Raw genomic sequence first — 25703 nt, forward strand, 5'->3', positions numbered from 1 at the left:
AATATACCCTTGCCTTTAGGGTGCTCGGCCAACGCCCTAATCGTGAAAGGAACGCAATGCCCAGGCGCGATGTTCTCATTCGATTAACGTGGTTGTTCTGAAATGGTGGTCCACATTGCATCGACTGGGCTCACGTATACATCTCTGGCACTTGGTCGTACGCTACAGTCTCCTTGTTCAGGCACCTAAACAGAAACTTGCGCTTTATCTTCTGAGCGCACAAAGTGGCCAGCGACCATCACCATTTTGCTTTCATGCCGTTGCTATAGATCCGCTTCTACAGACGTCTGGCGTCGTAAGAATAAACGAATACCATTAGCTCGACTGGAGGTTGTGACGCGCAATCAAAAGCATGTGTACAAGAATCATCTATTCAATTGGACGCAAAAGAAATCGTTATAGCGCGTGCGCGCAAGAAAGAAAGCTCTGAATGAGCTTGTATTGACATAATAACTCAATATAGCAGGTGTTTTCGATTAAGCGAGACGTTCGGCATGCAGCTGCTTCATATATCGTTCGGTAGCTTCTATATCACCAAAAGAACCATTGCCAATAGTCTAAGTAATGTCGGCTCCAAGACGAAGACCTCTCCCAGCAATCTCCAATCGTCCCTGTATAAGGTCATGTGAATACATCCTCCTCTGAGTGCGAAGCTCGTTATGTTGTTGTCACACTGCGAAATTCTCCGCCATCTTCGACCGCATTGCCCTTACTTCTACAGCGGTCAGGATACTATGTAGGTCCACCATGTATGCTTGTGCTCTCAGCACGATAGTAACTTGCTTAAATAGATTTCTTCCTCTTAGTCAAAACAAGAATATCGGCTACGACACCACCTCCCCCCTCCCCCGATCGCAATTTCATAAAAACCACTGTTGCGTTAAAACTTTACGCCTATATCTTTACATCGCTTGCTGTGTCGCCCTTAGCTCCTTGTAAACATTCTTTGTTAGGCTCGAAGTTTCTGGCCCATGTGCTAGTACGAGCACAGAGCAATTGTACATTATTTTTAGAAATGTGGTACTTCCAATACGAGCGGCTGTTCCTGTAAGTGCTTACGTCAACCGTACAACTTCTATCTCTCGAGTATAAGCTTCGTTATTGCTGCTTAATTGTCGTCGTCTCGATGCACCGAATTGCGAATGAGTTTTAAAAATAAGTTGCAGTTTCACCTGAAAGGCAAAGCAATGATAGCGATATCAAAACATTAGAGAACTACACCAACTAAGGTTCGTAGCTTTATCGTTCGTGTAAATTGCGGTAAGCATTCGCTTACTGATTGAAATAACGAGCATGGTCCCACGCGTGCACAGGCAAGTATCACTGGACCTCACTCGATGACTGCGAACACTCGCTGTCACAACGCTAGCGTGATGGAGAGCTCAAACAGTGGGCAGAGAACGCTTCGTGCTACCTCTCGCGTCTACGCGTCCCCGAAACATGAAATTACGCGATGTCCAGAACTAGGCAAGCGGGAACACAGCGTGCATACAACCGCCAGCCATCTTGGCACGCCCAGGCCTTGCACCCTCCGGAGATTACCTGCAAGCTAGGGCGCGCGGACTTCGTATGCACTAAGCGACGCAGATAGCCCAGCGCAGACACAGCAGGGCCATGGGAGACACGCGCCCTACGCGAGCGTGATCACGGTACCGCGTCCTCACCTTCCCCCTCTCCCCTCGGCCTTGCGCGCGCTTGTTCCTGTGCACCTCCAGCATAGGACAAGCGAGAAGACGGCGCGAATCAAGCCATTATCCTTTTCGGTTCACCCTCGCACGCTTTCCACCGCACCCACAGCCTACGACGCGTGAGGGTACGATAAGATCTTATCGCACTTGGACATTATACGGAACACCAGGTCAATGGTGTCGGTGACAATGGCAGCGAAAATTTGCCTGGAGTGCCCCTGTAATTCATATCGCAACAAAACCTAAGGCGTGCGTGGAAGCCCAAGCCCATACCTTAATTACATTCGCAAATACGCCATATCGTTTGCGAATGAACGCCTGTTAGACGTTCTGGGTGACGAGGAAGGTATACAGGTAGACATTTAGATTGTGGAAGGACCAGTGGTTCCAGGAGTATCACTCTTATTTACGGCAATATGTTCAAAATATAACAAAGGCCCGGACGAGATCTGGGGTGCGATTTTGTAGCAATTCTATTACTTTTTCCATGCCTTTTGCCGCCATCACTGAGCAGCCATTGGTCGAAAATGACCGGGCCGCGCCCATTTTGTCTGTCAATCACGCGACGTCAGGAACCCGCAAAAACTGTAATCGTCATCGTGACGTTGAGGCACTCATTATGCGGAGCAAAAGGCACGGATTTTTGGAACGGCCAGAGGCAGGGTCGTTTCCGAAGGCATGAAAAAAATGGCCGCCCCTCTGATCGCTATGGCCGTGGCTCTTCGCCGTCGCCGACGTGAACAGGGAGAGCCAGACGACGCGTTTGACATGCCGGATGACCATTTTCGACGGCGTTTTCGCCTCTCGAAGGGAACGGTGCGGTTGTTGTGCGAGGAACTGGCGGGGGAACTAGAAGCTGAGCGAGCGACGGGACTGTCGGTGGAGCGGAAAGTGTTGTGTGCGCTGCGCTTCTTTGCTACCGGGAGCTTCCAAGCGTCCGTTGGGAGCGAGGAGACGATCCGTGTGTCGCAGTCGACGGTGAGCGAGTGCGTGCGACGTGTGGCAGAGGCTGTCGTGAACGCAGGGGCCCGCAACAAGTGGGTCCATTTTCCAAAGACAGCCGAGGAAAAGGCAGCCGTGAAGGAGGGTTTCCTTCGGCGCGGCGTTATCCCCGGCGTCATCGGATGCGTAGACGGCAGCCTCATAGCCATTATCGCACCCAAGGGTGAGCGCAAGGCTGTGTTCATGTGCCGCAAGGGATACTACGCCCTCAACTGCATGTTCGTAAGTAAAACTCACGTTTTCTGCGATCCTTTTTGAAAGTTACGTTGCTCTTGCCAACGGGCACTTTCTCTGGTTTACGTTTTACCTCAGATCTGCGACGCGGACATGAAAATCTTGGCCTTGGACCCTATGCGACCGGGGTCGGACCACGACGCTTTTGTCTGGCGGACGACATGGTTGCGCCGGCAGTTCCAAGCGGGGCGCATCGTGAATGCCGGGGAATACCTCCTCGGTGAGAAAAAAAACATTTTTTTTTTGGCGCAGTCACGCTTCAGCAGCGCAGAACGCCGTGTCCGCTCCAACCCAAACTTTTAACCAAACCACAAGAACATCAGTAATTCCGGAGTAAAAAAAGAAAATTAAGACATTGACTGCCACCATTGGCAATGTTCGAAGTGTTAAGTTACAAGCACATTATGTGTCTGCGAGGAGCTGACGAAAGCAACACGTATTAGTGCTTTCTGCACCCAGTGACTGCCAGAAGCAGAAGAAATGAACACACATTACTGCTACTACTGTCATTGGTAGCACCAACAAGTGTTGATTTCTTGTTTGTGGCAGGCACCGCGTACACTTGTAAATTGGTTAAGAGTTTGTGACGGGTATGGACATGCTCAACTCATGCTTTTACTTGGGACTTGCAACCCTGAAGTCTACCTTTGTTGAATGATGCTGTAGCTTTCCTCAGTTGACAACTTGCCTCTCGTCAGCGGAGTACTCAATGTACTATTTCCATCTTTGTGCAGGTGACAGTGGCTACCCCTTGGAGCCGTGGCTCCTGACCCCGGTTCCTGGCCATCCTCCAGTGCACACAGCCGAGGGGCAGTACAACACAGCACATGCCGCCATGCGTTCCGTAGTGGAGAGGTGCATTGGGCTCTTAAAGAGCCGTTTCCGCTGTCTTCAGCGATATCGCACCCTCCTCTACGAGCCGGAACGTGCAGCCAACATTGTCGCGGCATGTGCTGTGTTGCACAACCTTCGCCTTTCTGAAGGCGACGAGTCAGGCGATGACAGTGATGACGACAGCAGCAGTAGTAGTAGTGAGCTTGACAATAACGGTGACCCCACGCCACACAGTCTGCCCCGTAACACGGGCTCTAGAATGCACTACTTGAGAGGGCGGGCTGTTCGCGACAATGTCATTGGCATGTTTGGCACAACCCGTGCGCAGCACATGCGTTATTTGAGGAGCGTGCGGCGGCAGCTGCGACGTCAACAGCAGCGTCAGCATCGTTAGGTGCATGCACACAGTTTTAAGTAATTGCATTGTGCATTTCATGCTGTGAAATTGCAGATACATTTCTCGTGCTAAGTTGTAGTTGATGTCTGCGTAATGCAAAGCATTCATGATTTGTTGAGAAATGTAAAAGTTGTTAAAAAAATTAAATTATGGGGTTTTACGTGCCAAAACCACTTTCCGATTACGAGGCACGCCGTAGTGGAGGGCTCCGGAAATTTCGACCACCTGGGGTTCTTTGACGTGCGCCTAAATCTAAGTACACGGGTGTTTTCGAAATGCGGCCGGGATTCAATCCCTCGTGCTCAGCAGCCTAACACCATAGCCACTGAGCAACCACGGTGGGTACATAAAAGTTGTGTAGTGAAGGGTTATGTAAAGCCTGCACTTATAGTAAGTAAAACAGTATCGTTAGAGGTGACACATGAGATTGAAAGCAAGCTAAAAATAAGTGCATATTCAAAGTGTCTGCCACAATTTGCTTGTTGCTGCTGTCGTCATCTAGATGCATGTAGCCTGATTCTTACTCGTATCCCCTTACGCATTGATGGACATAAGCGCCTGTCTCCTCACTTTCTACTAGCACAGAGAAGCTCACAGAAGCCAAGATGTACAGTGCACGTCACACCTTCCGCTCCATGGAACGTGCTGTTGCACGCGCAGCTTCTAGGTCCTCCACCATTTTGTCTCGCAACAACGGCAAAGTTCCTTTCGAGTGACGAAAATGCCGTCCAACTGGTCATCCGACATGTCAAACGCTGTGGCTCCCACGAAGTGTGTGCACGCACGAGCAGTTGATAGATTTTAACAAAGTGACCTCACTTGTATATAGCAGAACTCAGCAATGTTAATCAGTAATATTTGTACAGTGCAAGCTAGTACTTGAAATGTAGTTGCGATGTGTAAATAAAAGCACTAGAGGAAAACTGCACCTTTCTGTATTTCAGTCAACATACACTTGTTTATGTACACATCACTTGCGACAGTCTCTACATTGAAGAAGTGTGATAATCATGAGTACTCAGTAGTAGAGACATTATGCAACATATCACAGACATGTTGGAATAAATATCGGATCACATTGTTCTTGCATCATAATGTATCACAGGTAACGGCATGCATCGTTTAAGAAAACTGTTGTACACTGCACAAGTACACAGTAATAACAACTGGCTTAAACTGCACCAGCAACAGAAATGAGCAGGTGCTTAAATCACATGCCAACCGAATATTTATCACAGCGAAATGTATAGGTACATCACTACATGTGAAAGGAACATGCTGTTGTGGTGCTCAAAGTGAAAGAGCCATAGCACCATATTATGATATTCAGTAAGACAAACTGCATAAATATTACACACAAATTGCACCACAAGGGCTAAAATACAATGTATCACAACCTGAAAGATTACTGAATGACAACAAATTGTTTGATAATGAGACAGATGTGCAAGAAAAGAGACATTCCAGCTCAGTACGTAGTGACACAAACAAATATGCATATGCAACAAACAAAAAATAAACATTACAAATGAAAAGAAGGAGCATAGGCAAGGAATTTTCATAACCTTTTTTTCTTTTTTGCTGTGTATATTGACAGGTTGCTTTCGACATTATAGTAAGGCCTGAAAATTTCACCATTCGATGACAAGGATTAAATTGTAGAACACTTGCAGTGTGGCGTCGTGCTTAAATTGAAATGACAATAACTAGGCACCTCAAAATTGCAGTGCCACAGTCGGAATGCCCACACACACCAGGCCTACAGGCACTTTTGCAGGTGAGCCTGATGGTGTGCACGCTCTTATGGCTGAAGTAAACCTTGAAGAAAAAATTCATGCTGCAACGGCTATGCTACTTATGGTTGCATTAAAGGGTGACTTCAGCAATTTTTATTTGCAAACTAGCAATATTTGCCCTTCATATCATTAATACATCAGCAAATTTTAAGAAGTTACAAATTCCTTGCCTATGCTACCTTTAATTATGTGGGGCCTGAGAGGGGGGAGGGGCTTGGCTGCCACCATGCCCCAGTGCAGCCAGCAGCAGCTGAAGCAGGCGCTCGTTGGTCTCGTGCGACCGACGCGCCACTTCGAGGCGTTGCCGCTGCACTTCGAGGCGCTGAGACTCCACTTCCCGCATTGCCGCCACCTCCTCCCCGAGGTGCCGCAGGCTCTCCATGTGGGCCTCGTGGTGCTGCCGCAGGCTCTGCAGGTAGGCCTCGTGGTGCTGTTAGCAAAGATGTGTAATTAGTTTATTTACAGAAGCTCAGTAACAGGGCCTTTGTGTGTTGCATTCATCCCCATTTGCAGGCTATTGTCTTGTCATTGTATATTCAAACACTGGAAATATCTTTCTGGCCCATCAAACTTGTGCCGTCGCATTCCATTAAGAAGTGTTACATTGCTGTACCTGCTTCCTTGAATTCAACGCCACTTTTTTCTTTTTGCCACATAATTGCGTAGATATTTACACATGTTATATCACGCGAATGTGTACAAGATATCACCACAGGACTACACGTATACATTATGCTTGTTCACTGATTAATATAATTTTTAGAGAGGTCATATGCTCATCAATTTCATACGCAGAAAAATATACATCTGTGGCTTTGCACATACCTGCCGGTTTTGTTCCAGCAGCTGTTGGCGGAAGCGAGTGTCCTCTTGAACTCTGGCTTCCTCCAACTGGCTCTGGCGAACGTATGCGGCAGTAGCCGTCATCACAGCACCATCAAGTTCCTGCTACCTGGGCTGTCTACGGGGTGCCCGTGGCTCTCGAGGGGTAGGCTGCGGCACCTGGGGGGTAGGCTGTGGCACCTGCGGGGTTGGCTGCGGCACCTGCGGGGTTGGCTGCGGCACCTGCGGGGTTGGCTGCGGCACCTGCGGGGTTGGCTGCGGCACCTGCGGGGTTGGCTGCGGCACCTGGGTGGTAGGCCGCGGCACCTGGGTGGTAGGCCGCAGCACCTGGGGGGTAGGCCGCAGCACCTGGGGCGTAGGCCGCAGCACCTGGGGCGTAGCCGGTGGCTCTTCATGCAAGGCAAAAGCAAAGACTGCTCATTCACTGTTATCCGACCTACACAGATTGATTGTCCTAACCAGTCACTTTGAAATGTCATTATAGCTGCATAGCTACAATAATGATACACAAAACAGGTAGTTAGAGCAAAAGATGCCACAGAAAGTTGCTGGTAGCAGTAACCCATAAGAAGCACAAGGAATCTCTATTACAACATCAAGTCATTTGTAGTCTTGCATTTCTCCTTCATGAATGAGAGCTGGATGTTGGACACAAAGGTAATAACAGCAGAGTGCCGTACTTTACTTCATAGCAAGATCATACAGCAACTGCAAACAACAATGCTACTACAAAAGCTAGGTCACTGCCTTACGTGTAAGGCCACTTGGCCCAGCAACAGCTGCAGGGCCCGACACCACGAAAGCAGTTGTCGCTGGTAGATTTCTGCGGGAACCGCTGGGCCCTGCAGCTTCCTCTGAACTTGCCTCGTCCTGCAATCAGAGTAGTGTTCAGACATTGCGAGCAGTGTGTGCAATGCGCATCATGTACACAAGTTGCTGCTCAGAGTACATAACCTATATTGTCACTTGCACAAAAAAAAGGGCTTAAAAATTTTTCAATATTGTGTTCCAATGTAATGCTGAAAATTTGTGAGGTCACAGCAGGTCACACAAACAACACTTTTTTAAATCCAATGTACGCACCTCGCTATCGGGGAAGTACTCAGGGGGGGAAACAAGGACCCCTCCTGTCCTCATAAGGACGTCGAGGACGCGGCCGTCCACGCCACCCACTTTGCCACCTCCAGTAGCCCTGCAAACACGGCAACAACGACAACGTGAAACTACGTTACTGTCAGCATCATTAGAAGCTCACCTCTTCTCGCTCGCGGCCCTGGCCGCTTCTTTTTTCGCTTTATGGGCCATCTTGGCCCAATGGTTCCGCCAACGGCTGGTGGCCTTTACGGCTGGCCCCTGTGCGTTAAGCACCGCCGCCACCTCCTCCCACAGTTCGTTTTTTCGAGCAGCAGTCATACGTGGCGAGAACTCTGTAGAAGCTCTCGCCAGGTATGGGTGCTGCTCGATGAACTGCACGAGAATAGCCGCCTGCTCTTTGGACACCCGCGGCCCTTTTGCTGCCATTTTCTCTTTGTCAAATTGGGAATTTCAGCCGGCCCGCAGCACAGTAAGAAATTTAGAGGCAAACATTCTGTCTAAGCTAAGCGCCTGCATAAAGTGCTCACTACGACTTATTTCTGCCTTTTTATACCACTAATGTAAAAAAAGGTGAAGTCACTACTCACATTTAATGTTGTAGCAGCTTCTTTCTCGGAGCGTATCAGTGCAGGAAGTATTACCGATGCAGCGATAACTTTAAGGAAGCTATCGTTATGTCATGGCGGTGCCCTATGGAAAATGCCTTGACAGTTCTCGATCCACTATGTTGCAAAGTTTCACCTCGGGGGCTACGGATAATTCTTCTTGGCTCTTCCTAAAGAAGAAATTATCACACGTCAGACATGCAGCGAAAACCACACGACAATGCAAGCACTACACGAGCAATAATTACTCACCTCAATCAGTATCTGACGGGGGCGGGGCCGCAATTACGGGTACGCAAGGGGCTGTCAGCTGTTCAGACGGACACGCTAGGGGCTGTCAGCTGTTCACAGGTAAACAAAGGCTGCCATTTTGCTTGCGCTCAACGGCATGGATTGGATGCACATCCGACTACTATGTGGCTACGACTTCAAAAATAGAGCACTTGCGTTTGCATTTCTTTGGACTGCGGCAGCTTTTGCGTTGTACTGTAACAAAATGAATTTGCTTTACGCAGCATGGAAGTCCGCTTTTATTAAGTGCCGTGTTACAAAACAAATTTGCTATACAGTCCCAGAAAAAGAGAAGAGAATACGAAAGAAACATCCGGCCAATGAAGGGAGCTTCTGATTGGACGATCCAAGAAAACGTCGTGCCTACGTACACACAATTTCCAAAATCGGTGACGTCACGCGAGAAGGCATTGGCATGAAAAAAGTCATTTCTACAAAATCGCACCCCTGCTGGGGCGTGACATGACATGACAAGAACTTTGTTGGGGTCCGGAAGAGCTCGCGTCCGCAGGGACCCGGGATGAGCCGATGGCCTCGCCGAATACGGGACTGGCAGACCGAGACCCACCGCAACATCATCGGCCTTCTGGACGGCCTGGAGTTGTAGATGTTCTGCATACTTGAGGGCGGATTCCCAGGAGTCCTTGGTTTGAAGTGAAGAGGCCTCTAAGGCTGGGCACAGCCAAAGCATGTATTAAAAATTACAATATTCGTATCCGCAATTGCGGCCTGCTCAGGCAGTGCACATAAATTGCCCTGCTCTCGTCCGTACGTTTCCGTACTTGAAGAAATGCTTAAAACGCCCTACACGAGAGACAAAATGCGCTGAACAGAGCCTGATCTGCTTCTTTTCCTTGTGAGTAAGTGACGATTTGCATACGTGTGAGTACACAAACGAGGTGCGCATACAAGCGCTACAAGCTACCCTCCCGTTTCATAGACAGTGATGTCTCGTAATCACCATTGTGATTCAGTAGCCACGCTCATCTATGCCACCTGTGTACACGCTTCCTTATCCTAAACCGACGACAGTTGGTGAGACAAAAGAGAGTGGGAAACAGTCCGCCTATATTGAAACAGCAGTATCAGCAAGAACTGATCAGACAGTGCGTAGGTGTGTGCGTGCTTGTGATCTGGTTCGATCTGTGTTTCTGCAACCGCAAGCCCCGGCAGGCTGCCTCCAATCTGAAAGGACGCGAGAAGTAGTGCGGGAAAGAAAACACCACCGAAGCACCTTCAGTTCGCGAGAAGCGCAAATGTCCTGAGGGAGCTGTCATGCATCCCGGACCTAAAGCCACGCAGCAACAAAAGAAAAAAAAAACTATCGAACCAGGGTCGTACGTTGAACACAAGAGACATCGCCACAGTTTGAGGCTAGACCGAGATGGCGCAAACAAGAGAAACGAGATCCTTATATCGAGAACTGTGCTTGAAAGCATCGCTGCTTTGCGGGCGTCAAAAAAAAAGAAAAAGAAGCAGTAGCTACCCGCCGGTAAACCCAGGCTCTCCAACGCCTTGGTTACAACTCTGGCCTTCACACCAACGTCGGTTCTCACTACTTTCCTGTTTCTTACTTTCATTAGCTTTTTCTTCCTTTCTCTTTCTTTTATTTTTTTGTTACCTATAAGCTGTCTTACATATCTGCTTTGCTGGTAAAATTCCTCGTCTCGAACAAACTTAGGCGAGGAGGAGCAACCGCTGACTCAGCAGTTTCAAGAGGCGAACATTTTTTGCGGAATTGGTTTGGAAGAGAAACAAAATATAAATATATTTTTGTTAAGGCATGCTGAGTAAAATACGCTGACGTGGTTGCAACAACGATAACACTTTCGTATGTTGCCTGTTTTTCTTAGAGTGTCAGAGCTTTTGCTGGAGAGATCTGCGAGCAAAAGTAAATACTTGGCAGTACTGAAGGCGACAATACTTAAACAAACAGCAATCGAATAATCTGCTCGAGTTTGAGAGGCGAGAAATTATTCAATGGAAAGGGACACAAAAACGAGGCAAGCAAGAGAAAACTAAACAGACTAGCAAAACGCGTGGGCGTGAGAGCGAGGATGGAATTTATTATTACAGATACCCTTGTTTCGTAAGGCGGCCGGTTAACCAGAATTTATTAACGTGTAACGAACCGGGTAACGGTTCGCACGAAAGAAATCGCAAGTAAAAATGCTGTTCTTTTTTCTTCAAGAACTTTGCTATTGAAACGTCCCAATTCCACAGCAAGAATTACCACTAAATAACTGCGCATGCAACTCGTAAAGACAAGAAAGCAGATGAGATCACTGCACTACGCTGTTATTTCTCTGGTTATTAGTTCACTGCTTGTTTATCTTGTTTGTTTGTTTTCGTCTTTCTTTAATGATACTGTTACGGGGATGTTGAGAGACACCGCTGTAACCATGCGCTGCTCACAACTGCTATTGTTCCAGGCCGCACTGTCATGGGGCGTCCTTTCCTGGCTTCCTGGCTCTTTCCCTACGAGCTTCGTTGGTCCCCCGCTGCTTATGCCATTCCTGCCGCAATCCCAGCCGTGTTTGGACGCAACTGCTCCCCTTGTCTGGCAACGCGGATTGGGAACGTATACCGGCGACGCAAGCGCATCAAAGTATAAATTGGAGCCAGCCACCAGCATCGTCGGGCACGACACCGCTGTAACCATGCGCTGCTCACAACTGCTATTGTTCCAGGTCAGTTACTTGAACCGTGCCGCATGTGCCAAAACTAGCAATTGCTGTCTTATTGCGGTGTCGTGCCCATTGGAGTTGTCTAGTGTTAAAAAGCTGATATTGACTTGTTTACAGTGTGTATCTTCTTCCCTCGTTAACTTGCTTCTCATGTTATCGGGCGATGTTGAGTCGAACCCTGGCCCAATGAGCAAGACTGAGTCCGCTGCTTTCGAATCCGCCCTGGAGACAATTGAAAAATTGGAATCTGGGCTGAAGTCAGTTCTGCTTGAATTTAAGGGCATCAAGGACGAACAAGCCGCTACTAACGAAGAAATCAAAAAACTTTTAGCGAGAGTCACTGCACTTGAAGGTTGTGGAACCATAACTGCTACCACTGAAGCGCTTCCCCCTCAGAATAGCCTGCAAGATATTTCAAGCCAGCTACAGCGAATAACAAACAGATGTGACGATGCAGAAAACAGATTAAGACGATCGAACTTATTATTTTTCGGGATCGAGGATGACGAGAAAGAAGATTGGGCCACGTCTGAAGAAAAAATTAAGAAGTTTTGCGAAGAAAAACTCGAACTTCCCACAACCAGTATGCAGTACGAACGGGTTCATCGCCTAGGAAAATATTCTACTGAAAAAAAACTGCCCATAATCGCAAAACTGTGTTCATTCAAGGACAAGCAAAGTATCCTGTCCGCAGCACGTAAACTTAGGGGGACAACGTTTTCAATTGGTGAAGACTTCGCGCCATCAACACGTGTGGCTAGAAGAAAGCTGGTAGCTTTTGCCAGGCCACTTGAAAAGCCTTTTAAGTTGGTGCTCGACAAGCTCTATATAAACAAACAAGTATATGTCTACGACACCGCTAGCGACTCAGTAAAACAATCTACCAGATAGCTAGACACAAGCCCAAGCTCGCAAAATAATCAGTTGCCTTTCTTGCCGCAAGCCGCTCTCTCGCTCTCAGTGGCCTACACTAACATCCGAAGTTTGCTACCTAAACGCGATACACTTTGTGGCTTTTTAGACGATAGTGACTCTGACATAATAGTACTAACTGAGACGTGGTTGAATCCAGATATCGACGACAATGAGATCCTGCCAACAAATAATCTTTACAAAATTTATAGAAACGACCGCATCAATAGGCGCGGTGGGGGTGTACTTATCGCCATTAAAAAAACCCTTCATTCATATTTTATCGATTCAGGGTCATCTCTCGAGATTGTGTGGGCTGCTTTTTCTGTGTCCTCCAGTGCTGTACTAATTGGCGCCTGTTACCGGGCACCAGATTGCAACCATTCCTTTTTGAGTGACTTGCGGGACAGTGTCACTAAAGCGCTCCAGCTGTGTCCATCCAACCACGTTTATCTTCTTGGTGATTTCAATTTTCCGCTTATCGACTGGGAACATATGTCATCTTCATGTAACGCGTCTCTGGAACTAATCAATCTAACGTTAGATTTTAACCTGTTCCAAATAGTGAAGGCCCCTACACGCACTTCCAATATCTTGGACTTGGTTTTCACAAACGCTCCTGACACAATTACTTCCATTTCAAATATGAGTGGCTTTAGTGATCATAACCTCATCCAACTAGCTGTTAGCATCCCGAAACCCGTGTCTGGCATAACAACTAAACAAATTCGCGATTATAACAGAGCAAATTACGATGAGATTAACTCCCAACTAGAAGAATTTTTTTGCCAAGTGCTACTACCTTCATTTCATTGTCGATCCGTAAACGACAACTGGGTGCTCTTCCGGGACAAATTAACAGCATTAGTAGACCGTTACGTCCCGATAGTCTCCATAACTAACGACAAATCCAGCCCTTGGTTCAACAAGTCACTTCGCAAACTAAGGAATAGAAAGAAGCGTTCTTATAACAGGGCTAAACGCGTGCGCACTGCTGAGGCTTGGCAGATATACAAAGACAGTTTAAACAATTACTGCTCAGCGATATCTTCCGCCAAAGATAAATATTACTCTCAAGACCTACCATCGCTGCTAACTTCCAATCCCAAAAAATTTTGGCAAACCATATCTCCGACAAGAGATACTAACACCATAACTTTGCACGGAACAGAAAACATACCTATTTCTAGCGCCGATTGCCCCACCGTATTCAACACGTTTTTTTCATCTGTTTTCACTCAGGAGGACTTTTCCAATGTTCCAACCTTTCCGGAACTTGATGCCGCATACATGGAACCAATCGATATCACTGTTGAAGGCGTTAAATTACTCATTAGTAACCTCAAGATATCTACTTCCGCCGGCATTGACAACATTAATTCTAAGATTTTAAAAAACACCATCACTGCCTCAAGCAAGATCTTATGCCATATTTTTCAACAATCCCTAGCATCTGGAAAGTTACCCACCGATTGGTTAATAGGAAAAATAATACCAATTCACAAATCTGGAGATGTTCATACACCTGACAACTATCGACCCATATCTTTAACCTGCATATGTTGCAAAATGCTCGAGCACATAATCACCTCCCACGTGTACAGCCACCTAGAAGCTCACAATTTCTTTTTTTCTAATCAGCATGGTTTTAGGAAGGGATTTTCTTGTAACACGCAATTGTTTGAACTAACGACTGACTTGCACTTTAACATGGACTGCAACCTTCAAACTGACTGTATCTTTCTTGATTTTTCTAAAGCTTTTGACCGCGTGCCCCACTGCCGCCTAATTTCTAAATTATCTGCCCTACGACTTGACTCTTTAACATTATCCTGGATTCGTAATTTTCTTTCTTTTCGAAAACAGTTTACTGTTGTTAACAATTTCTCTTCCCCGTCTTCTTCTGTTAGCTCTGGTGTGCCACAAGGCAGCGTCCTCGGCCCCTTACTCTTCTTAATCTACATTAACGACTTACCCACACAGATTACTTCCTGCATGCGCCTTTTTGCCGATGACTGCATAATCTACCGTCCTATTCACACGACTGACGATCACTTGAAACTTCAAGCAGATCTTAACCTTATCGCTAACTGGTGTAACAAATGGCTCATGACACTAAACCTTACAAAGTGCGAGGTGATGTGCTTCAGCCGAAAATGTGTAAATTCTAAATATTCGTATCACCTTAATAACACTATGCTTACCCACACTTCATCATATAAGTACCTTGGTGTTGTTCTTACAGATAATCTTTCATGGGCCCCACACATCACTTCTACATGCGCGAAAGCATCACGTTCTCTTGGCTATCTACGACGCAACTTGCGAAATTCGCCGCCAAACATTCGAAAACTCGCTTTCCAAACATTCATTTTGCCACAGTTAGAATTCGCCTCCCCAATTTGGTCTCCTCATCAAAATTATCTAATAAATATGACTGAAATGGTACAAAACAGAGCAGCCCGGTTCATATCCCGTAACTACAGCATAAACTCAAGCATTACACAAATTAAACTAGACCTACTGTTGCCGCCTTTAGATATCCGCCGCAACATCGCTCTTGTCTGCTTATTCCACAAATATATTTACACTAATAAACGAACCCGGTTACAACTACAAACACCCCACTCTTTTTCACGCAGATTACATAATCAGTTCACTTTCATGCGCATATACGGTAAAACAAATGCATTTAATTCATCTGCACTACCACGTGCCATTTGTCTCTGGAATAACCTCCCCGATAACATAGCCTCCATATCTAATCCCGACACGTTCCGCTCTCAGTTACTCATGCTTTTCCCATTTAATTCCGTTCACGAGTAACCAATCTAGTGTATGTTATCGTACATTTTTGCCATGTTGTATATCATTTTCACAAACGGTTTTCCTTTGCTCTGTTAACAGTAACAAGTGTTCGTGTGCCTTCAGATATTGCTTTGTATTCCTAGTGCCTTCAATATTGTGTAACACAGTAATCTTTTTATAGCACTGATCCTGTTGGAAATTTGTACTTTATACCTTTACTGTTTAATATGCCCCCCTTACTTTATGCCCTGCCATAGGGCCTGTAAGGTTCTTTGAATAAATAAATAAATAAAAATATAAATGAAAATTCCTGGAGCTGCAGAGCCCAGCGACCAGGCCGTGCTGTCGGGTCCCGGAGGGAAGACAGCCAACAGAGGGTGGTGTGGTGGCCTGTAACAACAGAAAACGTGCGGCCGTGCAAATATGGGCGTAACTTGCGGACAGCCCAAATTAAAGCCAAGCACTCTCACTCGGTGATGGAGTACTTTCTTTCGGGAGGTGACAGCAGGCGGCTGGCGTAAACTATCAGGCACTCGGTAACATCCTGCTGTTGGGCGAGAACAGTGCCGATGGCATGGCAGCTTGTGTCAGTGTGGACTTCGGTCAGTAGAGATGGATCAAAGTGGGCAACTTTGGGAAGAGTGGTCAGAAACCCGATGAGAGCGGCGAACTCGTGAGCCTTCTCCGGGCCCCATGAGAACGGCGTGTTCTTCTTTAGATCTGTCAAAGGCCGAGCAACGTCGGCCTTTGACATAGAACAGCATAGAACAGCTTACACCCTTTGGAGTGCCCCTTCTGATAACGCGCGTGGCGTTCGTTACTGGAAAGTTCCGGGCTCGCAGCGATAAAGAAAGGAAACGCATCAAGGCAGATGACGATTATAGTAGTGTGGCAGAAGGGGCACTCCAAAGGGTGTAACTTTGCCTAAGAGTGTACTAGGTTACATGCAGCAAGCAACACTAAATGGCTAGACGGACTTCTTCGATTAGTTCATAGTTAATTCATGGTCAATCACATAGGAATTTAAGACATACGTATGCATCGTGTAATTCGACGCCAGATAAGTTATCTTACTCTTATATCGGAAAGTGCAACTATGTATTACATGGCAAGCGTCGCAGATCTCAACCTGTATTTCCCAGCGAACGAGCGGAGTAACGTGTTTCTTCAATCAGCAGCCACAGCACAGCGTTTGGGCTCGCGACTGAAACACGTGGTACGTTGTATATACTAGAAGCGCGAAAGCGCACTAATAATACGTTATTCGAAGTAGCCATATCTCTACAAGTTGTTCTTGTAATATCTGACGTGATCATTACCTAGAGGGTATCGCAGGTCAAAAGCAACGTCTTCATGAAAGCGCCAGTCTGTCATTCAAGCTATCTTGCAAATCTGAATTTCCCTTTACCTACGATAGCTATTATATGGACACTCATGTCAATTTCCGTCGTCAGGGTCACCGTGATGTTCCGCATAAACTCCAAGTCTGATGACGTCAAGACCGTATGCTGTATGCTGCAGGTGCGGAGGACAGCATGCGGTCAGCCGAGAAGGATGGTGGCTTCGTACGGCAGCGCCTTTCCGTGAGCGAATGGGAAGTAGGCGCGGAGTGTCCGCGCCGACATTTTCGAGCCCACAAGGAGGGGGACTGAAGTGCAAGGAAGGCTTTGTGCCCTAAGAGGGAGAGGGAAGGGGGCAGAATAGCGTGCTTCTCCACGTCTACTCCAGCCGCGGCGGCGCATGGCGTGGCTGCGCGAGACTGCACGCGTCCTATCTCGAAAGTATTCTGCGGTGGGTTCGAAGGCTAGCTGACCTGAGATAGCTGGCGGTTCTTATGCGCTGTGTTTTTGCGTGCCTAGTTCCCGTTGAAGCGACAAGGAATGGGAGGCGAATTCGATCGCCGCTGTGGCCGTTCTCCATCGCGCCAGCTTTCTGACAGCGAGTGCACGTACTCATTGAATGAGACGTGTTCATATTTGCCAGTGAGCGCGCGACACTATGCTTGTTAATTTTTACAACGAAGTTGTATATGGCTAGCCGATTCGTCCATCCGTCCGTCTGTCGGTCGCCTGTATGCCCAAAAGTTCTCCGGCGCAACCATGCATCCACATGCGCGAAAAGAAAAAAAAGAGAGAAAGGGAGGAGAGCGATTAGCCAACATCCCGTAGATAGCACAAGGCCTATTTACTCCGATCAATGGCGTCACACTACCTGGCGCGAAATTTTCATTGACAATGCTTGCGTGATGAAAGCGTTGACGTCAGAACCACTGTTGCCTACTTGAGAGCATCCCCATTAAATTCTGTACCAGGCGGATCAGGTACCGCGACGTCATGGATCGGAGTGAAAAGGCCTTGTGCTATCTTGGTGGTGTTAGATTAGCTGCGCGAGTAGTCACGTCGTCGCTCTCCCCCGCAGCCGAGCGCGCGCACCGTAGCTTCTCTCAGGCTCCGAAATGGGTAGGCCATGTTCCATACGTTTTCCTGGGGAGCAAGCAGCTTTCGATCGGCAACGCCGTGAGCACAACCGGGAACTAGCTCGTCTACGTCGTGCCGATGCTGCAGCCCAGGCACAAGAACAGGATTGTGCAGCCTACTGCGGCAGCCTGTCATCGTACCAGCCTACTAATCCGACAGCCTACCAAGCCGTCGTTTAATGAACTGTCGGCATTAACCCAGTGATAAACATCGGTGCCATCACGCTTCTGCTTCGCTGGTTAACCATGCGTACGGAGCGCCTGGGCAGTGATTTTTTAACAAGCGAATACTTAAAGCAGTTTACACAGCTGATAAACTACTAGCCTTGCGGCGTATAGCTGTCTAACAATTTGATATCGCAATCAATGTTTTGCCTTACAGACGAAACTGGCTTTTACAGCCAGCTGCTTATGGCTAGCGTTCCGTGCGTTTTTCGTGTCCGTCAACAAATTTGTGAGACCAAAAACTATCATCATCAGCAATGTCTCGTGCCACTGCTCGCGCGTTTGTCGTCGTCGTCTTCCATAACTGGCTCCGTTGCCACTCATTCTGCCAGCGTTCCCATACTGCCCCTCCCTCTGCGAACGCGATGACCGCACCTGCCCACTGCGAGTCGGTGCGGTGATTTCGGTATGAAATTCATTGGCTCAATATGTCGCGAAAAAAAAAACACGATCGTATATCACGAATGTGTAACACGAATGAACGCGGATGTATAAAAATAAACGTGTGTGCGTACCTTTCGTCACCATGACCACCGATCAAGACAATAAATGTGTTCGTACCTATGTTAAAAATTCTGTGTCACCTCTTTGTCGTGTGCTACACAGCTTCGCTGGTCATCCACCTTCACAGAGTGGAATGGCTCATGATTTTTTCAACCCTCCCGCAAATCATGTTTTGTTATTTCTTGTATTTATGCTAATAAATATTGCGAGATTTGTTAAATAGATTTTTAATTTGGCTGATTAGCCGCATATTATATATGCATGCCCGATGCACTTAACAACTAGGCACACCGTACAAAAGCAATCTACGGTTTCACGTCGGCCGAGTGTTTTGTAGGTGGACAGGTGTATATATTTGTTTTTCTTTTTCTTTTGCGGGTTCCTATAATGACTGGAATCATACATCGCATTCACTTGGTAATGTTTTTGAAAGCACGTACTATTTTCTTTTTTACACGTTTCCTTGTTTTCTTTGACTACATCCTTCTCGAACGTGTACTTGGCTCGAAGCACTCTGTAAATAAATATATAAATATAACTAAATAAATAAATAAAATCATCTGTCATAGTAGCAATTAGAGAGACTATTTGAGACTTGTGGACATATTGTCACAAATAGTATACATCCCCGCCATCAATACCTCAAAGCTGTACTCAGTTTGTACACATTGAACCTTATTCGCTATGCCATTATTCCTCTTCAGAGTGCATTGCCGTAGTTTCCAAACAGACCCTGCAGTTTGCCTTACCATACTTCTTTCTTAAAGAACATAATTCAACGCTATGTCTTGTTTTTCTCATTCTAAGTTAGCACTTCTACAGAGCATGTGAGCCAACTATGCTAGCTCACCTTATTGCGCTTGGCACCTAACCAGCGATAGCATGCATTCGGTATTTACTTCCTCGGTCGATATGTTGGTCCTATGTAACGTGGTGCAACGCACTACAGGTCATGAATTGAATCAACATTAAATACAATATGTACAGCCCTGCAGTGGAGGCCTGCAAAAATTCTTGTAGACGGTACGTGGCTGATAGAAGCTAGCGTATCATGATTTTATAAGAGACAGAGGTCATGAATCGGGTGGTGGTAGAGACTAACCTATAAAGAAACTTTCTAAAACTAAATCTAGTAGTAGTAGAAGTGCGCTTGTTTCATAGGTCACTTTGGAGTTAGATGATAAAGAAGTATTGAAGCACAGAGCCCAGCGATTAGAAAAAGAAATGGAGGACGCTTAAGCTTCGCCTTTAAGAGTGTAACGCCATAGCATTCAAAGATCCCTGACTGCTTGTCACGCTTCCCGGCAACCGCAGCTTTCTTTTGGATGCGCGAAGGCGGCGGCATCTCGATGGCGTTGTTGCAAGGAATCTTGCGGGTCGCACCGCTCTAGGAATGGCATAAACGCTGGAAAAGGGGTGTGTGTTTGAGCTTCCGCACAACAGAATTATCTTTTCTGGTATATTCAAATTACAATCCCACGCTATCGTGCCTGTAGGTTATGTTTGGGTCATACTCTACTATTTTTCTGACGCATTTAACTTTGAGGAGTTAAATTCATTATTTCTAACAATATCATTAGGTTTATACCATCATGGTACTACTAAGTAATCAAAGCACGAGCAAGTAAAAAAGACAATATAACAAAAACAGTGTAGCATAAATATTTAACTTCACATAATACACCACACTTAACTTGCTATACAAAAATTTAATAACACTCAAAAATATTATGTTGGTACTTGATTGGGAAATTGCAATAATTCTGTCAATTCCCTTAAAAAAGATTTCTTGGTCCATGATGAGAATGAATTACCATCGTGCGACAATTTTATTTCGAGCGGCAATGAATTCCATGTGGCCATGCATGAAAACAGAGCTGTAAACTTGCCGTAATTGGTTCTTACAGCAAGCAAAAGAATGTTACTCCGCTGGGACAGTCGAGTACAATAGTTGTTATTAAGGCATTCAGGATAATTGTATTCAACGTAAGCTTCATGCGTGATGAGCCTATATGCAGTATAGATAACATCAGCCGGAACAATTGTCGTAGCGCAAGAAATTTGAGTTTCGGGAACAGCCATCTGCAGCACGCATCAAACGGACTGAAAGTCATTAGTCTGATGAACTGGTTCTGATAGTGCTGCAGATGTTCAATGTGAGTAAAATAGGCGTTTGCCCAAGAATATATGCAATGCGAAAGATGGTTATGAATGTAAGCAAAATAAGGAAGATCTAACAATGCAAGGTTGCAAATAATTATGTGCCTTAATAATGTGGATGCCAAATGCAATCTTTTTCATGATTGAACGAACATAGGCGTGGTATTTAATTTCATTATGTGAGATGACCCCAAGAAATTGCGCTTCATTTGAAGCCGGTATGACGTAATCAGCGATCTTACACGAGCGTTGGACGCCGATTGAAATTTGCACGGACTGGAACACCATGAATGCGGTTTTAGTGGGATGTTGAGCAGCTAGAAATAAGATCTTTAAGAGATAATTTCGGTACATTATTGAATAAGCGTAATAACGGAACTTAATTTCCTGAACTCTTGTTATCACACATTTGAAGAAATATACCAAAAAAGATAAGTTGTTATTATTCTTAGTTATGCCAGGAAAGCGCTACCGTTCTTCAGAATCACCATAGGACTGAGCTTTACTTTTATTATTTTGTTTGTCGCTAGACAACTACGATGCAATTCCACTCGCAGCATGTGTAAGTTAAGGCCCTAAAAGCTTGAAGGCTTAACCTACACGAAGTGCTTGAGAGCAATTTGTCAAGCTTACTGAAAATCCGCTTAGCCAAGACAGAACCACTGCGCACCGTCAACAAGGGCTCTATAAAGGTTCGTAGGAACGCGAAATGGCTTACAATACACAAACTTTTCCGGGTTACAAGCTGTCAGGTGTTAGCTCAAGGTGTATTTCATAATTCTTAAGGTACACTTAAATTTTGCTTTCATTCGGGATGAAAAATTGTAGCCTGCGTCTCCGTACTCTCTGAATCCGCTTCACTCTAGCCTACGCTCGAGCAGTTCGTTTTTCCGCCAAACAGAAACGCAGGGAGAACGTTGGTTCTTTAAGGAAACTGAAGAGTCTGAGCCTGAGTCGTACATTCATCTAACTTAAGATTGAATTGTCGTGTGTGATGCCCCCACTCCCGCGCAGTGTGCAATGAGCGACGTCATATATAGTGAGGGACTACGAAATAAATTTTGACTACTTGCGATTTAACATGCACCTATATTAATGTACACGAGCGTCGTTGCGTGCCGCCCCCATCGGAATGCGGCCGCGGCGACCGAAAATCGAACTAGCAGCCTTGTGCTTAACAGCGAAAAGCCATGGCCACTGAGCAACTGCCGCGAGTGTTCATATGGGTCGTTAGCACGGACGCGGAACCATCGATAAATTGACTGTTGATAGCATGATAGTTTTGTGAAACTATCGACACTGCAAGCAAAATTAATGATATTATTGCTGATGATGTGCAGTATCGGTAGTATTACAACTATTGATAGCGTTACAAAAAAGATGTGGGCAGCTTGCACTAGTGGGGCAAGGCTGGGTCACAGTAGAGCTAGTTCCGACTATTGATAAGTATTGCTAGGTCTGCGAGGTTATACATGGCTTGGGTAGGTTCATACTAAGTGTTTCTAAGTATTGCTAGGTCTGCGATGTTATGCATGACTTGGCTAGGTTCATACCAAACGTTGCTAGGTTTTGCTAAGTCTTACGAGGTTATGTGTAGCTTAACTACGCTCATACTAAGTGTCGCCAAGATTTGCCAAGCTTTTGCGAAGTCATAGACGTCCAGGACGGTAAGACACAAAAGCCGCAGCAAGTCACACGCATACAAGCTACAGTACGTGCATCACAATTTATTATGTACAGTGCTTCAATAGCAGTCATCATCATCGCTGATCCGGTCCTCGTCCTCGACGTCCGACCATCGTCGGGGTCGTCCTCGTGGTCGGTGGCATCAGGGAAGGCTTCGCGAAGCACTTGCAAGCCAGAGCTCTTCTGTTCAAAGTTCCGCACCGAGCTCACCGTGGAGAGATTCACGTCGAACCAGAGCCGATCACAGACGCGGCAGCTGTGCCCGAGCTCTATGTCGAGAAATTCGCGCTGGAAGCGATTCGTGCCGGAACCGATTCCCGGCAGCACCGAGCATTCAGTCGGCAGCGTTCATTAGACAGTTTTAGCAGAGCGTTTGCTTGCGCTCCACTCCGCATACGTTTAACGCGCACCGGTGGCTGCACAGAATGCATTGATTTTGCTTATCTAACAAGAGCGTCTTCTAGAGATGCCACTGACGTGCTCTCAGCTTGGCGGTAAAACGATTACGAAAGCAACTACACGCTCCCTGACGCACCGCTAAATCAGTTTCCTAGCGGAACGTGGTCAGCGTCCCACGTTCCGCTGCCGCTATGTGTGCTGTGCGCACGCGCGTCAGTGTTCCCAGTAGCGTTTTGCTGAGCGGATGCGTGCCAATTGTTGTGATATTCCGGTCTGAGCGGAGCGGACCGTAAACGCTCTGCTAAATCTCTGTATTGTCTCTGGCCCGAAACTCGGAATCCTCGGCTCGTCAATGGCGTTTGTCGGCGGCGGCCTCGGCGCGATGGGCAGGATCGTCTCTCCTTCGTCGATCGTAGTCCCGCTGAGCCACGGGCCGAGCTTCCTTGTAGGTCACAGACGCGAAATCTGTGCCCAAACTCTTTGCCCAGAAATTCGTGCTGGAATCGGCCGTTCGTACGCCACGTGTCGCGGAGGGCTTGACGCTGGAAGTTTTCGAGCAGTCGCAGGCTGGGATCGCTTTCTCGGCGACGTCGAGCGTTCAGGCGCTGACTATCGTTCCCTGGAGTGAAGCTCGGGATCCTCGACTCGGCGTCGCCTCTTCTCAGCCGCAGCTTCGCGGTGTTCCATATCAGCTCGGCGGCGACGCATCCCTTCTCGCTTGGCAGTACGGCGCTCTTCCTGGTAGGCCGCTTCGTCTTCGAGCGTCAGGACTTTCTTCAGTCTTCCCATGGCAGCAGCACGTATGCACGGAGTAGAGGAGGCGAGTGGTGTGCCGGCGCGCCGGCCCGCGTATTTACTCGCCTGTGACGTCACGACTCCGCCCTACGCTCGTGGGGTGCGATGAGGTTACGTGCCTCGGTGCTCTTGCAGGTGGTTGCTAGGAAACGCGAAGCGGCACACAGCTGGGCTGAGTTTTCTGGTAACGCTCCACATGTTTACGTGCTCCTTCTGCATACATGGGCAGCAGGCTGTTGAGACGCCAGCTCAAAGAGCTCTCTTCAGGCTATGGACCATTGTAATGTTTACACTATCACAGTACAGCACGCGACATTTCCACATCCCAACACCTGCACTTCTGTCGCACAGGAAAGCAGTCAAAGCACGTGCCATACGCACAAACTACGCATCCCGGCTCGTGTCGTCACCGGCTGGGATGGATGGATGGATGGATGGATGGATGGATGGATGGATGGATGGATGGATGGATGGATGTTATGAGCGTCTCCTTTGGAACGGGGAGGTTGGTTGCGCCACCAAGCTCCTGCTGCTAAACTGCCTAATGTCCTACCCAAATTAAAAAAGGAAGAAAAAAGAAAAAGTCCCTATGAACTCCCACAACCACATTTTCTGACTCCCTATTGCGAACTTTGCTTTTGTACGTCTCCGTTCCTTTTTTTTTTGTTGTTGTTGTTTCCCTACTTTTCTTCCACCAATCTTCCAATTGCCTCTTACTAATCTCTATTGCGGACATGTTTACTTTTCCCCTGCTCTCGCTGAACCCAAGGGCTTCAAGGATTCCAGTGGTGCATAAGTCGACCGCTGGGTAGATGTCTTCACATTCTAATAAAACATGCTCCATCGTTTCCCTAGCTTTAGCGCATGGAATGCGTGGGATGCGTCGGATGCGCGGAAGCGAGCGCCATCTGGTGGTGTTGCAAGAAACCCGCCGGAACGCGCTGGAAGACCGTCACAACGCCCGAAAAGCCGGGAGAAGAAGCAAAGACAGCCCACTTTAAAAATACAACTGGCCGCATGTGGGACGGGAAAGCGGATGGGCAAGTGGCACCGCAGTAACTCATTTAGTTAGAGCACGCGCGCGTAATGCGAAGATGTGGGTTCGCATCCCACCTGCGGCGAATTTTTTTTTTTCGTGCACATTCATTGCCCTTTTTTGTGGCTTCTTCATTTCAAATCGTTTCAAATAAAAGAGAAACAAGTAATTCTCCCTGTGGTTTCCTTGGTGTCATTGTCTGTATGTACGTAAGCCGGGGCTCTTTGTTCCCGTTCATCTCAACCATTATATATATATATATAGATATATATATATATATATGCTTGACTATGTTCCATAATATATAGTGGGGCAAATTAAGTTTCTGAGTACTTCAATTTGGGCGACGCCACATAGAGGCGAAGAAGAAGAAGAAGACGGAGTGGTATTTCGGACTGATTTGTTATAAGCCGGCGCCGTTACCGCGAACTTGAGCATGTCCTCGCGCGTACGTTCAACAAGCAAGTGGACCCGTCGCAATTTCACTTTAACGCAGCGATCGGAACACGCCCATCAGTGGAGCGTCGTGCCCAACTGCACGCAAGTGCCCTGCATGCCGCCTGGAGAGAGTACCGCCTTTCATGCAGACGCACCGCCGCGGGCGATGCAGTGGCATCCAGCGAGGCCGGCAGACACATCCCAGGAGCTCGCGAACGTTCAGCTCAAGCGCGAATTGCCATTGCATCGTTCCTCCCCACACCAAGGTAAGCACAAACTCCCCAATTACGAAGGAACTGTGGCCAATTGCTCTAGTTGGAATTATTTCCAACTCTTCTTCCCAGCTCTCTTATGCCCCGCTGGAGCACGGTAACTCCACGGGCTCGGGCACAAGCATGCTCCAATAGCGCGATTGCATGCATAAAGCGTTTGTATCCCAGAAAACAAAGGTTACGTGAAGACCCTCGGAAGATGAAGAATTGCACTGTATGTCTTTGTGTAAGGCCATACTCGTCACTGGGTCATCAGTCAGACTGGCCGCGCCATTCTCATCTGTTGCAAAGTTCGTCACGCGCGCGTCTATAAATTTGCAATAAGAAGAATTCTATTAGAACCCCAAAGTATTCCCGACTCTGGAACAGCAGGTTCCAGAATCTGTATCGTCCCAACTCGGCCCTACGTCAATGCCATCTTGACTTCGAAACGCTAGCATGTCCTGTAACAAAACCCGCACACCAGCAGTGTCTCCTCTGCACATGATACAATCAGAAGAATGTTATGGAGAATAACAAC

The 25703-nt window shown here is 47.1% G+C and overlaps 2 protein-coding genes across 2 annotated transcripts; one reads left to right on the top strand and one right to left on the bottom strand.

The window, feature by feature from the left end:
- The first annotated feature begins 2136 nt into the window (after window positions 1-2136).
- LOC140219606 (putative nuclease HARBI1) lies at window positions 2137-5465 on the top strand. Its single transcript, XM_072289522.1, has 4 exons — window positions 2137-2912; window positions 3003-3144; window positions 3659-4000; window positions 5452-5465. The coding sequence occupies exons 1-4, from the start codon at window positions 2367-2369 to the stop codon at window positions 5463-5465; spliced, it is 1044 nt and encodes a 347-aa protein (XP_072145623.1). The 5' UTR covers window positions 2137-2366.
- A 1329-nt stretch (window positions 5466-6794) lies between these two features.
- Window positions 6795-8470, bottom strand: LOC140219332 (uncharacterized). Its single transcript, XM_072289107.1, has 4 exons — window positions 8050-8470; window positions 7878-7986; window positions 7547-7664; window positions 6795-7183 (listed from the first exon to the last, which is right to left on the bottom strand). Exons 1-4 carry the CDS (start codon window positions 8313-8315, stop codon window positions 6900-6902), a joined length of 777 nt encoding a protein of 258 aa, XP_072145208.1. The 5' UTR covers window positions 8316-8470; the 3' UTR covers window positions 6795-6899.
- Window positions 8471-25703: the final 17233 nt, after the last annotated feature.

This window comes from Dermacentor andersoni, chromosome 7 (genome assembly GCF_023375885.2).
Source record: "Dermacentor andersoni chromosome 7, qqDerAnde1_hic_scaffold, whole genome shotgun sequence".
Classification (NCBI taxonomy): Eukaryota; Metazoa; Arthropoda; class Arachnida; order Ixodida; family Ixodidae; genus Dermacentor; species Dermacentor andersoni.

Bases quoted from the DNA above. Each gene is read 5' to 3' on its own strand.
- LOC140219606 (XM_072289522.1), top strand. From the start codon at position 2,367: ATGAAAAAAATGGCCGCCCCTCTGATCGCTATGGCCGTGGCTCTTCGC. The intron at 2,913-3,002 runs GTAAGTAAAACT...GTTTTACCTCAG, and splicing joins ACGCCCTCAACTGCATGTTC to ATCTGCGACGCGGACATGAA. The intron at 3,145-3,658 runs GTGAGAAAAAAA...ATCTTTGTGCAG, and splicing joins TGCCGGGGAATACCTCCTCG to GTGACAGTGGCTACCCCTTG.
- LOC140219332 (XM_072289107.1), bottom strand. From the start codon at position 8,315: ATGGCAGCAAAAGGGCCGCGGGTGTCCAAAGAGCAGGCGGCTATTCTC. The intron at 7,987-8,049 runs GTGAGCTTCTAA...CCGTGTTTGCAG, and splicing joins AGGGCCGCGAGCGAGAAGAG to GGCTACTGGAGGTGGCAAAG. The intron at 7,665-7,877 runs GTGCGTACATTG...CTCTGATTGCAG, and splicing joins AGTACTTCCCCGATAGCGAG to GACGAGGCAAGTTCAGAGGA.